This window comes from Dendrobates tinctorius, unplaced genomic scaffold (assembly GCF_039654945.1).
Source record: "Dendrobates tinctorius isolate UK_male_01 unplaced genomic scaffold, ASM3965494v1 ptg000010l, whole genome shotgun sequence".
Classification (NCBI taxonomy): domain Eukaryota; kingdom Metazoa; phylum Chordata; class Amphibia; order Anura; family Dendrobatidae; genus Dendrobates; species Dendrobates tinctorius.
In genome coordinates this window covers 10684449-10700971 of record NW_027361678.1, presented here as the reverse complement: position 1 = coordinate 10700971, position 16523 = coordinate 10684449, and the positions used below count along the sequence as shown (strand labels likewise).

Sequence of the window (16523 nt, the reverse complement as noted above, 5' to 3'; positions counted from 1 at the left end):
CTCTCCCAATTATATGTAATACATAGAACATACAAAACACCGCTGGTCCTATTCAAGGCGGGCTTGAGGGGAGACTCTAGCTGCCCTAGATGTGGCACAGACCAGGCCGGACTGTTACACATGCTATGGTCGTGTCCGCGGCTGGTGGCATACTGGCTGGTCGTTATCAGCAAAATTGAGAGAGCTTATGCATGTACGCTCGACAGGAATCCAGTGCTGTGTGTTTTGGGGGAGGTGGATGGGATACCTGTCTCAGAACATTACAAAGTGGCAATAGCGAGGTCGCTGTATGTGGCACGCAAACTAATAGCACGAAAATGGAAGGATTCGGAACCCCCCACTAGGAGGGAATATATTGCTCAGACACGTACGGTAATGCATTTAGAGGAAAGCATTTACAGGCGTAGGCATGGTGAAAGAACTTTCGAAAAAATATGGTCCGCCTGGATGGCAGTGATATGATTGCTAAGACTCTCAAGTATACCCGGCATAAGGAGTATTGGGGGAGGGGGGGGATGGCTTTGATTGTATTACTACAAGATATGTGAATTGTTACATGTATATTGATATCCACTGTTTATTGTTTAAAATCTTTTGAAACCTAAATAAAAATAACTGGTTTAAAAAAAAAAGATTGACAGGCACCTTGTGTTTCTTCCATTTTCTAATAATTGTGCCAACAGTTGTTTCCTTCTCACCAAGCTGCTTGCCCATTGTACTCTAACCCAGCTCAGCCTTGTGCACGTCTACAATTTTGCCCCTGGTGTCCTTAGACAGCTCTTTGGTCTTGGCCATGATGGATAGGTTGGAGTGTGATTTGAGTCTGTGGACAGGTGCCTTTTATACAGGTAACAAATTCAATCGGGTGCAATTAATACAGGTAATGAGTACAGAGTACGAGGGCTTCTTAAAGAAAAACTAACAGGTCTGTGAGAGCCAGAATTCTTGCTGGTTGGTCGATTGATAAAATACTTATTTCCTGCAATAAAATGCAATTTAATTATGTAAAAATCATACAATGTGACTTTGTTTTTTTGTTTATTTTTAGAGTGTCTCACAGGCGACGTGTACCTACGATTAAAAATTTGACCTCTCCATTCATTGCAGGTGGAAAAACTTGCAAAATCGGCAGTCTATCAAATTCATATTTTCCCCACAGTACATCAAGGTCTGTGCTCATCATCCCCATGTGCCGGGACGGGTTGGCCACCCCCCCCTTCCCCCCTCTGTGGGCTGGGACAGGGGTTGCCCCCCCCTTTCCCTCCTCTGGAGGCTGGGGGAGGGGTTGGACCCCACTTTCCCTCCAGAGTGGGCCATAGCTTGCAGCTTGATGAAATTAAGAATGTCCTCCCTGTGCAGGTATAATGGCAGAATATACATGAAAATCCTTTAATAGCCACTTCGTTATAAAAAATAGATCAATGCCTGTAAAAAGTGCGCTGAATATAGGACCGTGGATCCGAGGGGTAATAATGCCCCCCCCGTATACAAGGACATGGAACGGATTTTTTTGGCTTCCTTGCGGAAGGGCGTGTCTGCTCTGCCAACACCTACTGGAGCCTATGGTCACAATAAGTTTGGTGGGCGTTCGTGTCTTACTTATGTGTCTTACTAAAGTGCACGAGCCCCAATCTATCGAGAATGGGGACAATGCCTTGCTCGGGTGTACACAATGATGGCGCGACAGACACATGGCGGCTGACAGTGTGCCCTGCGTATTACTGTACCACATACTAAGCAGATGATTTAGAGGAGATGCATTTATTCTTCTGTGCGAGCAGTACATGACAGCTGACACAACGCAGAGACATTCAGCCAAGGATCGGACATCTCGTCTTATGGATGTCGGGCAGCTTTACGCCAGACGCCAACTCTCCAGAAATTGGTTGAGTTAGAAAGATTGAGTGTCTTCGCTCCTCTGATGCTCCAGGTGACCTGAAGGAAGGACAAGTTGTTAGGCCATGGTCATGTGATGGATTTGTCAGTGAGATATGATATGAATATTATATGATGCTGCTGTCTCCTTAGAGGGGTTGCTGCATGAACATATTTTAATTGTAAGTTTCATAATTGGATCTTAAAAAAAATAAATTTCTTCTGCTGATAATATAATGGCTGTGTCTGACCGAATAGGAATGTGGACGGCGCATACCACAGCACCTGTGCAAGGAGGAAGCAAGAGAGTCTACAGCCGGGATTACAGCTGCTGAGCAGGTGAGGAAGCAAAAGAGTCTACAGACAGGACAGTCGTGATCACAGCTCCTGAGCAAGGAGTAACCAAAAGGCTACAGCCAGGAAAGCAGTAATCACAGCTGCTGCGCAGAGGAGGAAGCAAAAGTCTACAGCCAGGACCGCCGTGAGCACACCTGCTGAGGAGGAAGCTAAAGTCTCCAACCAGGACAGCCATGAGCATAGCTGCAGAGCAGGAAGCAAAAGTCTACAAGCCAGGACACTCGTGTGCACAGCTGTAGAGGAGGAAAGGAAGAAAAAGTTTACAGCCAGCACCGCTGGAATCACAGCTTCTGCGCAGAGGAGGAAGCAAAAGTCTACAGCCAGGACCGCCGTGAGCACACCTGCTGAGGAGGAAGCTAAAGTCTCCAGCCAGGACAGCCATGAGCATAGCTGCAGAGCAGGAAGCAAAAGTCTACAAGCCAGGACACTCGTGTGCACAGCTGTAGAGGAGGAAAGGAAGAAAAAGTTTACAGCCAGCACCGCTGGAATCACAGCTTCTGCGCAGAGGAGGAAGCAAAAGTCTACAGCCAGGACCGCCGTGAGCACACCTGCTGAGGAGGAAGCTAAAGTCTCCAGCCAGGACAGCCATGAGCATAGCTGCAGAGCAGGAAGCAAAAGTCTACAAGCCAGGACACTCGTGTGCACAGCTGTAGAGGAGGAAAGGAAGAAAAAGTTTACAGCCAGCACCGCTGGAATCACAGCTTCTGCGCAGAGGAAGAAGCAAAAGTCTATAGCCATGATCACAGCTGCTGAGGATGAGAGGAAACAAGAGTCCACAGCCAGGACAATCCGGAAGTGCAGTTGATTCTTAATGTTTTTAAATAGTAACCTATTTGGCCTTAATTGTGACAGTCAGTATAAATCATAAAATCCTGCAAATAGCAATGACTCTTTCCATCATGTATCAGACAAACATCATTCTTTATTAAATATACACAAGACTTAAACCCTTCATGCTTTGGCCGTTTTGTTTTTTTTTCCTTCCCTTCTTCCAAGTGCCATAACTTTTTTTTTCTGTCACTATAGCCATATAAGGGCTTGTTTTTTCGTGGAACGAGTTGTACTTTTCAATGACAACATTCGATCTACCACATAGTGCACTGGAAAATGGCTGGAAAAATCCTAGTATGCTGAAACGGCAAAAAAAAGTTAAACTTCAGCACTGCTATGTACAGCAAAAAAGGATAAAATCGCTATCTTTAATGAATGCCAGCCCCGGGTCATTGCTAACAGTAGGATCGTAATGACCAGCATTGGGATCAGCAGCAGACCACTGGCTGTCATGACAATCGTATGAGGGGTGTTTTATATTGAAATGTACATCACTCACAAAAAATAAGGGATATTTGACTTTCAGGCGAAATTTAATGATGAACCAAGATGCACTCTAATGCTTTTCAGGTGAACTTAATAGGACGACTCAAACTTCTGAATACACATGTACAACTTTTCAGTGTCTCAGGACTTTTTGCACAACTTGCTGTTCTCTAACAAGGAGCTTTCTTGCTAAATTCACAACAGGTGTTGGATCCATGAATCGGCCAATAAATTTCAGGGGCCAATTAGAATTGGTATTAAACTATCCCCACATCACTCTGTTCACATTGTGAAATCATGAGACCAAGACGACACCTAAAAATTGATCACCAGTACCCGACATTGTTAGGCTTCATGTAGGATGTTCTCAGACGGAAGTGGCCCCTGAGTTGAGAGTCAGTGTCATCAGTAGGTTACAACAGAGATACTGGAGTCACAGAAAGGCAGAGAGAACTGGACATCCTTTGGCCACATCCTACACTGATGGCCACTTTATTGTGAACAGTGTCCTTCGGAATTAGACGATAAATGCCACACAACTCCAGGCACATTTAAGGGAGGTGAGAGTCGCCCAAGTGTCACGTCCGACCATTTGAAACATTTTACATCAGCGTGGTCTGCATGATAAACCACTTGCGAAGTATCTGACACCACCACCAGGCACAGCCATCATTGTCTTGCATGGCGAATAAGCATCTATGTTGGACGAAGGACCAGTGGATCTCGGTGTTGTTCACTGTGATGAAGGAGCAGCCGCCATCTTGGATATGGGGCATAATGCTCGCCTCATGTCTGAGCTTGGCCTGTCCCAGTGACGCCAGTTTGTCTGACAGCTAACTGCTCCTAACCCCCATAGCCTGTAAGCATATTGAAGAAAGCAGGATTTAGTGCTCCAATGTTGAATGGCAAGGTCTTTTAGTATGATAATGAGATAAGGCCAAAACAGAACTTCAAAGCTTGAGTAGGAGCCACGCCAGCATGGGGCATGAAGGTGCCTGGGGGCTTCAATTAGAATATACCTGTCAGCTGGACACAGAAATACACATCTATTGTCTCTCTCAGCCACTCCGACTACATCCTAGGATCATGGATTATGAGCACACCTTTCAAGTTACAGACACATAAAAAATATCCGCGTGACAGTGCGACTCCTGAGTCAGTGAGGGCTCTGGGACCTGAGATATAGAGATTGGCCCTCCACAGCGACCCAATGGGGCCTTGTTTGCTCTCCACACGACCGGCAAAACAAACCGCATTCACTGGTACCTCTCGTGTCCTGATCCGATCATCCTGGAGAAAGTTACCCCCTTTCTTAGATATTGGGAATAAGTTCTGCAGGGAGCTAAAGGGTGGAGATTATTAGCCCACCCTCTGACAGGGGGGAGGAACCCAGCATGCTTAAGAACGGGGAGCACATGGCAGTGAGTCTCACTCTCACAGAAGAACCAGATGATGATCTAAGAAGGAGCTGGGGACAGATCTGCCAAGGGAGCAGCGGCACGCGCTTTGGGGTCTGTCCGGCAACTGAGATTCTTGTACCTGTGCACTGCAGAGCTCCCGGCATCCACATGCAACCTACAACCTGGTAAATTTACCTCCAGCTTAATACCTCTAAGTCTTGTACCATTATTGTTATATTTTACTCTGACTGCAAATCCACTATAATTCCATTGTATAGCTTACTGTATATTTCTGTAATTATCTAGTGCGCCCTTAAGGCAATTAAACCATAAAACTAATCTTGGGCTGATGCTTTTACTCTGATTACGGATCTTAGAATACCCAGCGGGTAACAGGACATCCTCCCCGGCGGCCATTTGCTCTAGGTGCAGTTCCCTTACTGACCTGAGACACAAAGGGGGCGCCGGAGACCCGTGCCTGTATAGTTACGTCACATTGGTGACGTGGGAGGAACCGGTCTTCCCTCACATTAGTGGCAACGGTGGGATCAGAGTAATAGTGTGCGTGGGACCCATACTCCCAGACACTAAAGATTACCAGCGGTAACTTTCACTGCTGGGGTCTTAAGGTCAGCCCAGCACTAGACGGTCAGAGTGTAAATATAATAAGTTGCGTGCGAGGTCAGGGTTGCAGCTGTATTATTAACTAGAGGTTCCAAAGATGGCAGAAGGTACCAGGAGTAAGACAAAGGGGGAGGCCTATGCTATGGTCTATGAGGAGGTGGTGGAGGACAATACCAGTGAAGGCGAGGGGGAGCTCAGCCAGGGCTCCCCAAGGAGCCAGACCCCCGTGCTCAGTCCCGCAGTGGACTGTCCACCACCTGCCTGCCTCAGCCTGACCAGATCGGAGGCCCTTTTCCAAGCGGCTATGGCACAGCTCGAGGCAGGTAACGCCGCCGCCCATGACAGACTCCTGGTGGCGGCAGAGAAAGCAGCGGAGCGTGAGCAAGTGGTGGCAGAGCGTGAGCATGCAGAACGTGTGCTGCAGGCTGCAGAACGCCGTGAAGCTGCGGAGCGCCGGCACCGACTGGAGATGGCTCAGCACGGCTCCCGCTGGACGCTCCAGCCCCACCGGGGACCAAGGCTTCCAAGATCCGGGCGGAGGACTTTCCCTTGCTTGAAAAGGATGGAGACCTGGATTCCTTTCTGCTGGCTTTTGAGAGAACCTGCCTCCAACACCATCTGGCCCTGGATCAGTGGGCAAGGTACCTGATCTCCCCGTTTGAGGGGTAAGTCCCTGGAAGTTTTGGGGGACTTACCTGCCGGGGAGGAGCAGGACTACAACAGCATCAAGCGGGCCCTGATCCAGCACTACAACCTCTCCCCGGAGTCGTACCGCAGGAAATTCCGGAGCCTGCAGCGGGGCTCAAAGGACACCTGGACCGACCACATGCGGGCACTGCTGAGAGCTGCGGAGCACTGGACCTCGGGTCTAGAGCTCACCACCCGCCAGGAGGTCCAAGAACTGTTCGTCACAGAACAGTTCTTGTGGAACTGCCCAGAGGACCTCTAGCAGTTCCTCTATGACCGGAAACCAATGGGGGCTTCTGCTACAGCCGCCCTGGCAGACGAGTATGCCAACAACAGGGCGTCTGAGCCAAAGAAGCCTACCAGCAGCACCTGGAGAGGGGTAAGCCTAATCCTGCCCGTCCCCCCAGCCTCCAGAGTGCAAGGGGTGTACCCCCCTGCTGCCCTCTCCAGGCCAGGAGCAGAACCCAGGCGTTGTCATCATTGCAACCAGCCAGGACACTTTAAGGCTGCGTGTCCCCAGCGACATAAGGCCCCATCCCTGTCCCAGAAACCATCCACTGTTTTGTGTGTGGGAGGGGGTGGTGGGAGGTCCCTGGACAATTACCAACCCGTCACCATCGGCCGCTCAGCGGTCATGGGACTGCGGGACACAGGCACTGACGAACACTGGTACGTCCTGAGGTGGTGTCCCCTCAAGACTTGGTGCCTGGGAAAACCCTTTTCGTCTCCAGAATTGGACGCGTTGAACCGGCGCTGCCCGTCGCCAAGGTGTTTTTGGACTGGGGCGCCGGGAGAGGAATGCGGGAGGTGGGAGTAATGCCAAATATTCCTGCTAACGTGTTGCTTGGGACCGATTGGGGGGTGGCTAGTGTCTCAGTATGTGGCCACTGAACCCCCAATTCCGGCTCCCCAAGAATGTCATGACTCTACTGTGAATGCTGTTAATGTGTTGAATGTGCCTCCAACAGTGGAGGAGGGAGTGAAACCTGATGGTAAGCCATGCACTGACACTATACACACAGGGCTCACAGTGAGGACAGGTGAGAAGACTGCAGGGGAGAGCTCAGAGGTGGAGGGAGGGTCTGCTATGGGCAGTGGAGGACCCCTAAGTGAATCCATCCTGCTGAGTCTAGGGCCTCTGCAGAAAGAGGAACAGGCCATGGGGGGAGGTGTCCAGGGAGAGGACCCACCAGGTAAGACCCCAGGGCAGGAGTTCCCCCAATCCGGGATGTCAGGAGGCCAGGGAAGTCTGCCTGACCCGGCGACTTGGTCGGGGGCCGAGGAAAAGCGGGCGCTGCCTGTGGTCTCAGCGGTCGTGGCCTTGCGGAGGTCCGACAGTTTCTCCCTCTCCAAACAAGTGGCTGCCGAGTCAGACAGCGGCCAGGAGACAGATCCCGGGGAGCTGACAGAGGATGTGGCAGTTTTGTCAATTCTTGCCACATCGAGTCAGGGATTTCAGGCAACGTTGGAAGCTGACGCTAGCCTGAAAGCTCTCAAGGAGCAGGCGGCACAGCCTCCCCTGGAATCCGACCGCGAGCGAGTGGTCTGGGACCAGGGACGGCTGTACCGGGTAACGGTCCAGCAGGGTTCAACGGAGGCGTGGCCCAGGGACCGACAGTTAGTGGTACCCTATCCGTTCAGGGCGGAATTGTTGCGGATCGCACACGAGATTCCCATGGCAGGACACCTAGGGATCACTAAAACCAGGGCCAGGCTAGCTCAGCATTTCTTCTGGCCGGGAATGAGGACCGAGGTGATTGCCTACTGCCATTCATGTGACACCTGTCAGAGGGTGGGGAAGGCGGGGCGGCGCCCCAAAGCCCCACTGGTAACTCTGCCCATCATTGAAGAGCCTTTCTCGAGGGTGGCTGTGGATCTCATTGGACCTCTGTCCACTCCCAGCTGCTCCGGGAAATGCTTCATACTAACGGTAGTGGACTATGCCACCCGGAGGCGGTAGCTTTGTCGTCCATTCGGGCCGACAAAGTGGCCACTGCCTTACTGGAGGTTTTCTCCAGAGTGGGGTTTCCCCAGGAAATGCTCACCTACCGAGGGACCCAGTTCATGTCGCAGCTGATGGAGTCTCTCTGTAAGCAGACACAGGTGCAACATCTGGTAGCCAGCCCGTACCACCCACAGACCAATGGCCTGTGTGAGCGGTTCAATGGCACCTTAAAGCAGAAGCTGAAGATGTTGGTTGACTCCCACGGGAGTGTTGTGAGTTCATTTTCCCCTTCACCGTCGATGTCTGATGAACTCCCTCTTCTGGTGAAGGAAGGTAGTGAGGCTGATTACCAAACACCTGATATGGTAGATGATGACTGGGTAACAGGAAATTCTGACTGGATATAAGGCAGCCGACGCCCTTCTGAGTCGCTGGTGATTTCTATGCTGGATTCTTGGAGACCAGTCTGATTCCTGCTTCCCAAAGATAAGTTTTTGCTCTGCTATTGAACTTATTAGTTTTGTTTTGTTTACCTTGTTGTTTGGAGTTCAGCCATCCCCGGTCGGGGGTGTGCTGAGTTCCATTTTTGTCTCTGATCAGTTTGTCTCTTTGCTCTGTCTTCAGAATTTACCTGAGTGCTGATATAGTCTTTTTGAAGTCCTAGCGACTTCAGGGCCTGTTTTTCCTATCAGACGGTTGGGACATTTTTTGGTAGGGTTTTTTACGGATTGCAGACAGCAGCTTTTCTATCCTGTCCTTTTTAGTTAGCTTGGGCCCCATCGTTTGCTCAACCTATCTTTCTATCTGTGTTAGTGTTTTCATCTTGCTTCACCGTCATTATATGTTGGGGGCTGCCTATTGCTTTGGGGTCTGCTCTGGGGCAGTTTAGATTTCCCCTTTCTTTCTTTAGGCCTATTTAGTTCTCCGGCTGTGATCGAGGGGTCTAGGGCATCGTAGGAACCCCCCACGGCTACTGTTAGTTGTTGTGGATAGGATCAGGGGTCTGCAATCCGATAGCTACCAACCTCTCTGGTTTTCTGGACTTAGCTTGTATTTTTGTTTTTTCCTCCTTCGGTGACTCATTCATAACAGGAGAGACTGGGAGCCATATCTCCCACACCTGCTGTTTGCCTACCGGGATGTCCCACAGGCCTCAACGGGGTTCTCCCCCTTTGAACTCCTGTACGGGCGACGTGTATGGGGACCCTTTGCTCTGGTGAAGGAAGCATGGGAAGGGGATTTGTCCACCCCTGGAGTGTCGGTCATTGAGTATGTCGTGCGCTTCCGGGACAGAATGATGGCCATGACACGGCTGGTGCATGACAATATGGCCCAAGCCCAGTCTGACCAGAAGCGGTGGTACGACCAGAATGCTTGTGAGTGGACCTACCAGGTGGGTCAAAAGGTGTGGGTACTGGTCCCCGTACCTCAAAACAAGCTTCAGGCAGCCTGGGAGGGTCCATACCTTGTGCACCAGCGGCTCAACGCTGTCACCTATCTGGTCACCCTGGACCACGCCCGTGGAAGGAGGAAGGCCTTCCACGTGAACATGATGAAGGCCCATCATGAGCGGGAGGCTTGTGCCCACCCAGCGTGCAACCTTCCCGAGGAAGAAGAGGTAGAAACCCTCCTGGATCTGCTCACCCAAGCCAAGTCGGGTGGATCCATCGAGGATGTGGGGGTTGGCCACCAGCTCTCAGAGGACCAACGTTCCCAGCTGGGGGTCACCCTACACCCCTTTCGGGAGCTGTTGAGCAGCCTGCCCGGAAGGACAGAGACAGTCGTCCATGACGTGGACAATGGCAATCACCTCCGATCCGGCGTTCAGCATATCGGGTCTCTCTTGAGGTGCAGCAGCACATGCGCCAAGAGATAGTCGAGATGCTGAAGCTGGGGGTGATCCAAGCATCCAACAGTGCGTGGGCTTCGCCTGTAGTCCTCGTCACTAAAAAGGACCAAACTACGCGGTTCTGCGTGGACTACCGGGGGCTCAATGCTGTGACGGTCACCTATGCGTACCCAATGCCGCGCATCGATGACCTGCTCGATCAGCTGGCCGGGGCCAAGTACCTGACCATCATGGATCTGAGCAGGGGGTATTGGCAGATTCCCCTGACCCCTGGGGCACGAGAATGCTGCCTTTATCACCACATTCGGACTGTACGACTCCACAGTGATGCCATTCGGCATGAAGAATGCCCCCTGCCACTTTTCAGAGGATGGTCAACACGCTGCTCGAGGGACTGCAAGGGTATGCGACCGCGTACCTGGATGACATTGCCATCTTCAGTCCCACCTGGGAGGATCACCTAGAGCACCTGGCGCAGGTGCTCGGGCGGATCCAGCGAGCAAGCTTGACCATTAAGCTGGAGAAATGCCAGCTGGGTATGAGTGAGGTCCACTACCTGGGACACCGGGTATGTGGGGGAACTCTGAAGCCAGATCCCGGGAAGGTGGATGCCATCGCATCCTGGTCCACCCCCAGGACCAAGAAGCAGGTGATGTCCTTTTTGGGGACTGCCGGGTACTATAGGAGGTTTGTTCCACACTATAGTGCTCTGGCCAAGCACCTGACGGACCTCACCAAGAAGAACCTGCCCGTCTGAGTCGACTGGACAGTCGCCTGTGAGACAGCTTTCCAGGCGCTCAAGACCGCCCTTTCTAGCTCTCCTGTACTACAGGCAGCTGACTTCACGCGGCCGTTCGTAGTGCAGACCGATGCCAGCGACTTCGGCCTCGGTGCTGTGCTCAGCCAGGTCGACACTACAGGCCATGAACACCCTGTTCTGTACCTGAGCCAGAAGCTCCTGCCGAGGGAAGTGGCCTATTCCAAGATGGAAAAGGAATGTCTGGCAATTGTGTGGGCCCTGCAGCATCTGCAGCCATACTTGTACGGACGCCAATTCACCGTGGAAACAGACTACAACCCCCTCAGCTGGTTAAACACGGTCTCTGGGACGAATGGGAGGTTGCTACGCTGGAGCCTCGCTCTCCAGCAGTATCACTTTACCATTCGCCACAAAAGAGGCAGGGACCATGGTAACGCTGATGGGTTGTCCCGGCAAGGAGAGGGTGCGGAAGGGCGCATGGGGGAACACAGGAATGTGATACCTCCTAGCGCCCTCTAAAGCAGGGAGGTGTGATGATGGAGCAGCCGCCATCTTGGATATGGGGCATAATGCTCGCCTCATGTCTGAGCTTGGCCTGTCCCAGTGACACCAGTTTGTCTGACAGCTAACTGCTCCTACCTCCCATGTCCTGTAAGTATATTGAAGAAAGCAGGATTTAGTGCTCCAATGTTGAATAGCAAGGTCTTTTAGTATGATAATGAGATAAGGCCAAAACAGAACTTCAAAGCTTGAGTAGGAGCCACGCCAGCATGGGGCATGATGGTGCTTGGGGGCTTCAATTAGAATATACCTGTCAGCTGGACACAGAAATACACATCCATTGTCTCTCCCAGCCACTCCAACTACATCCTAGGATCATGGATCATTAGCACACCTTTCGAGTTACAGACTCATCAAAAATATCCGGGTGACCCTGAGGAAATCGCGCATCTGGCAGTGCGGCTCCTGAGTCGGTGAGGGCTCTGGGACCTGAGTTATAGAGATTGGCCCTCCACAGCGACCCAATGGGGCCTTGTTTGCTCTCCACACGACCGGCAAAACAAACCGCATTCACTGGTACCTCTCGTGTCCTGATCCGATCATCCAGTCAAGGAGAGCGTTATACATCAGCCACTGTTGTCACCAGACAGGCCTTTAATTGTGGTGTTAGTGTGTGCAGGTGAGTTAAGTCAATACAGAACTGACATACACTTGGTGAAGTGTCCAGTCACCAGACCCTACTACTAGAATAACATCATTAATCCAGTCATTGTGCCTCTGCACGAAAAACACGTTCGACCATGAAGAAATATGCAGCTAATGAATTCTTTTGAGAACCCTCCTATTAGAAGTGGAAAGGAAGAACAAAAACAACGAACTCTGAATGAAAATAGAGGAGCAAGAGAAGCTGACTACAAACTAAAATCTGTCTATACAAATGCACAGAGCACGAGAAACAAACAAGGAGAATTGGAGATGCTGACACAGGAAGAGAGATATGATGTGATAGGCATCAATGAAACTTGGTGGGATGATACACATGCTTGGAATACAAACCTTGAAGGCTACAACTTATTTATTAGAAACAGAATTAACGAGGGGATGGAGGTGTTGCATTGTATGTTAGGAAAACGTATATCTCCACAGAGCTCCAAGATTCAGAGACTGGTAGCTCTGTAGAAACTGTTTGGGTAAGAATTCAATGAGAGAAGAAAAGAAAGGACACTATTGTGTTTACACCTGGACAGAGTGAAGATATGGATTGACTCTTTTTACATCAGATGTCTCTGTTCTCAAAAAATTACAAATTAAGGAAAGAGAGCGCACATAGGGAGATAAAAGTAATATTTTAGGTGACTATACACGGTTAGTGCACTCACCTTTTAAAGGTTGTGAACAGTCACAAATCCAACCAGAATGGGAAAGGAACCAGTGGTCGCTGCAGACTCCCGTAGATGACTATGTCACAGAGGAAGAAAAAAAGTCGCCGAGTTTTTCAATGTATTCTGTAGCCCTGTGGAAGTGGCAGATTGGCCACGAAACGCGTCGGCACAATAAAGCTTTCCAGAATATTTCCATCCTTGTGTGGTCAGCGCGGATACACTCAAAAAATTACGACATGATCATGGGAGATTTTAACTATCCAGATATTTGTTGGGAATCTCTCTCAGGCAAAAGTACTGGGTTGAGAAAACGCTTATATTCTCCTGCTGACAGCTTTATCTTTCAAAAGGTATAAGAGAGAACAAAAGGATCTGCAATCTTAGAACTAATTATTAACAACCGAGAGGAAATGGTTGAGGAAGTAAAAATGGCCGGGAATTTAGGAGGCAGCTGTCCTCGAATTTTGTATTACAAGAGGAAGACCAACGAGGACTCAGACTTTAACCCCTTTCTGACATCTGACGTACTATCCCGTCAATGGGACCCGGGCCCCTATGCCCATGGACGGGATAGTACGTCATAGAGATCAGCGGCACTCACGTCGTGAGCGCCGCTGATCACGGCCAGGTGTCAGCTGATTATCACAGCCCCCGCCCCCGACACGTTAACCCCTGGCACACTGCGATCAAACACGATCGCAGTGTACCAGGGGTTTAGGGAAGCATCGGCAGGGAGGGAGCTCCCTCCGTGCTTCCCTGAGCCTCCCGAAGCAGCGTTGTTCCGGGGCCTCCTTCCCTGCAGGTCCCCGGATCCAAAATGGTGGCGGGGACCTTCGGGGGCCTGCAGGGAGCCGGCTTCCTCATGCCTGCAAAGTGCCGGCATGAGGAAGCCTGCAGCACTGCCTGTGACAGATCGCTGATCTGTCACAGCGATCTGTGATGTGACAGATCAGCGATCTGTCACATGACAGTTATGTCCCCCCTGGGACATTGTAATAAAGTTAAAAAAAAAGTGTAAAATTAATTTATAAAAAATCGCTAAATAAATTTAAAAAAAAATATTCCCTAATAAATTCATTTTTTGGAAATAAAAAAAAACAAAACAATAAAAGTACACATATTTAGTATTGCCGCGTCCGTAACGACCCACCCTATGAAACTGTCCCATTAGTTAACCCCTTTAGCGAACCCCTTAAAAAATAAAAACAAAGCAAAAAATAATGCTTTTTTATCATACCGCCAAACAAAAAGTGCAATAACACGCGATCAAAAAGACGGATATAAATATCCATGATACCACTGAAAACGTCATCTTGTACCGCAAAAAACGAGCCACCTGACAGCGTCATGAGTCAAAAAATAAAAAAGTTATAGCTCGCAGAAAAAAGCGATGCAAAAATAATTATTTTTTATATAAAATTGTTTCTATTGCATAAAAGCGTCAAAACATAAAAAAATTATATAAATGAGGTATCGCTGTAATCGTACTGACCCAAAGAATAAAACCGCCTTACCAATTTTGCCGCACGCAGAACGGTGTAAACGCACCCCCCAGAAGAAATTCTTGAAATGCTGGTTTTTGTTCATTCTGCGTCCCAAAAATCAGAATAAAAAGCGATCAAAAAATGACACGTGCCCGAAAATGATACCAATAAAAATGTCAACTCATCCCGCAAAAAATAAGACCTCACATGACTCGGTAGGTCAAAATATGGAAAAATTATAGCTCTCAAAATGTGGTGATTCAGAAACTATTTTTACAATAAAAAGCGTCTTTTAGCGTATGACAGCTGCCAAACATAAAAACCCGCCATATATATATATATATATGAACAACGACAAAGCAAAGTCCAGCAATAACGTGAGCAATCCAGGATGCTGTTAAAAAATTTTTTCTTTTTATTCATAAATCCATTAAAATGCAATGGTCCAAGCAGTTCAAAACAGCAATAACGCAGGAAAGTCGTGCAGATAGGACTACGCGTTTCAGCGGTAGATTCTGGACCGTGAAGAAGGCGGGTTCTACCGCTGAAACGCGTAGTCCTATCTGCACGACTTTCCTGCGTTATTGCTGTTTTGAACTGCTTGGACCATTGCATTTTAATGGATTTATGAATAAAAAGAAAAAAAATTTTAACAGCATCCTGGATTGCTCACGTTATTGCTGGACTTTGCTTTGTCGTTGTTCACATTTGTATGGATGGACTCCTACATCCAGATCCGGGCACAACGGAGTTAACCAGGTCAGCTGAAGTTCCAGGTGGTTCACAGGAGTGAGCTGGTCTACATTGTTGGATTTATATATATATATATATATATATATATATTTATATATATCTAATATATAAAGTTCAAGTGTATGTATGTGTGTATGTCCGGGATTGGCATCCGCACCGTCGCAGCTACAGCCACAAAATTTGGCACAGTCACACGTCTGGACCCCGAGAGTTGCCTAAGCTATGTTGTGAGGTGAAATTTTAACCCCGCGCGTTCCAATTCACCAAACAATTTTGCCCCTATCTACATAATGGGGAAAAAGTGTGTATCAAGCCCCGCCCCTCATTATGATGTCATAATGGTTGCCATGGCGACACTGATGTCATCATAGGTTGCAAGCCCCGCCGCTCATTATGTCATAATGGTTGACTATGGGATGGAGGATGTGTGATGGGTATATGGGCACTGGACTATGGGATGGAGGATATGTATGATGGGTATATGGGCACGGGACTATGGGATGGCGGATATGTATGATGGGTATATGAGCACGGGACTATGGGATGGAGGATGTGTGATGGGTATATGGGCACTGAACTAGGGGATGGAGGATATGTATGATGGGTATATGGGCACGGGACTATGGGATGGCGGATATGTATGATGGGTATATGGGCACGGGACTATGGGATGGAGGATATGTATGATGGGTATATGGGCACGGGACTATGGGATGAAGGATATGTATGATGGGTATATGGGCATGGGACTATGAGATGAAGGATGTGTGATGGGTATATTGGCACTCGACTATGGGATGGCGAATATGTATGATGGGTATATGGGCATGGGACTATGGGATGGAGAATATGTGTGATGGGTATATGGGCATGGGACTATGGGATGGAGGATGTGTGATGGGTATATGGGCACTCGACTATGAGATGGAGGATATGTATGATGGGTATATGGGCACGGGACTATGGGATGGAGGATAATTATAATATGTTATAACTAACCACAGTTAGTTACTATGCCTGGGCAGTGCCGGGCCCTTCAGCTAGTATATATATATATATATATATATATAAATAAAAAAAACCTTTATCACCCCCTTAGTTAGGGAACAATAATAAAATTTAAAAAATGTATTTTGTTTCCATTTTACCGTTAGGGTTAGGGCTAGGGTTAGGGCTGAGTTTAGGGTTAGGGGTGTGTTGCGGTTAGGGTTGGAGTTAGAATTGGGGGGTTTCCACTGTTTGGGCACATCAGGTGCTCTCCAAATGCAACATGGCGTCTGATCTCAATTCCAGCCAATTCTGCGTTGAAAAAGTCAAATGGTGCTCCTTCCCTTCCAAGCTCTGCTATGCGCCCAAACAGTGTTTTACCCTCACATATGGGATATCAGCCTACTCAGGACAAATTGCAAAACAACTTTTGGGGTCCAATTTCTCCTGTTACCCTTAGGAAAATAAAAAATTGGGGGCAAAAACATAATTTCTGTGGAAAAAAATATGATTTTTTTATTTTCACGCCTGGGCGTTATAAACTTCTGTGAAGCACTTGGGGGTTCAAAGTGCTCACCACACATCTAGATAAGTTCCGTGGG

At 48.9% G+C, this 16523-nt stretch overlaps 1 protein-coding gene across 2 annotated transcripts in view; it reads right to left on the bottom strand.

The window, feature by feature from the left end:
* Window positions 1–1375: 1375 nt before the first annotated feature.
* The window catches only part of BBOF1 (basal body orientation factor 1), a 102203-nt gene continuing 87055 nt past the window's right edge, over window positions 1376–16523 (bottom strand). For both annotated transcript variants that reach the window (XM_073586776.1, XM_073586779.1), the window contains one exon: window positions 1376–1935. In XM_073586776.1, the coding sequence (XP_073442877.1) occupies window positions 1812–1935 (124 nt within the window). In that variant the 3' untranslated portion in view covers window positions 1376–1811. The remainder of the gene's footprint in view (window positions 1936–16523) is intronic.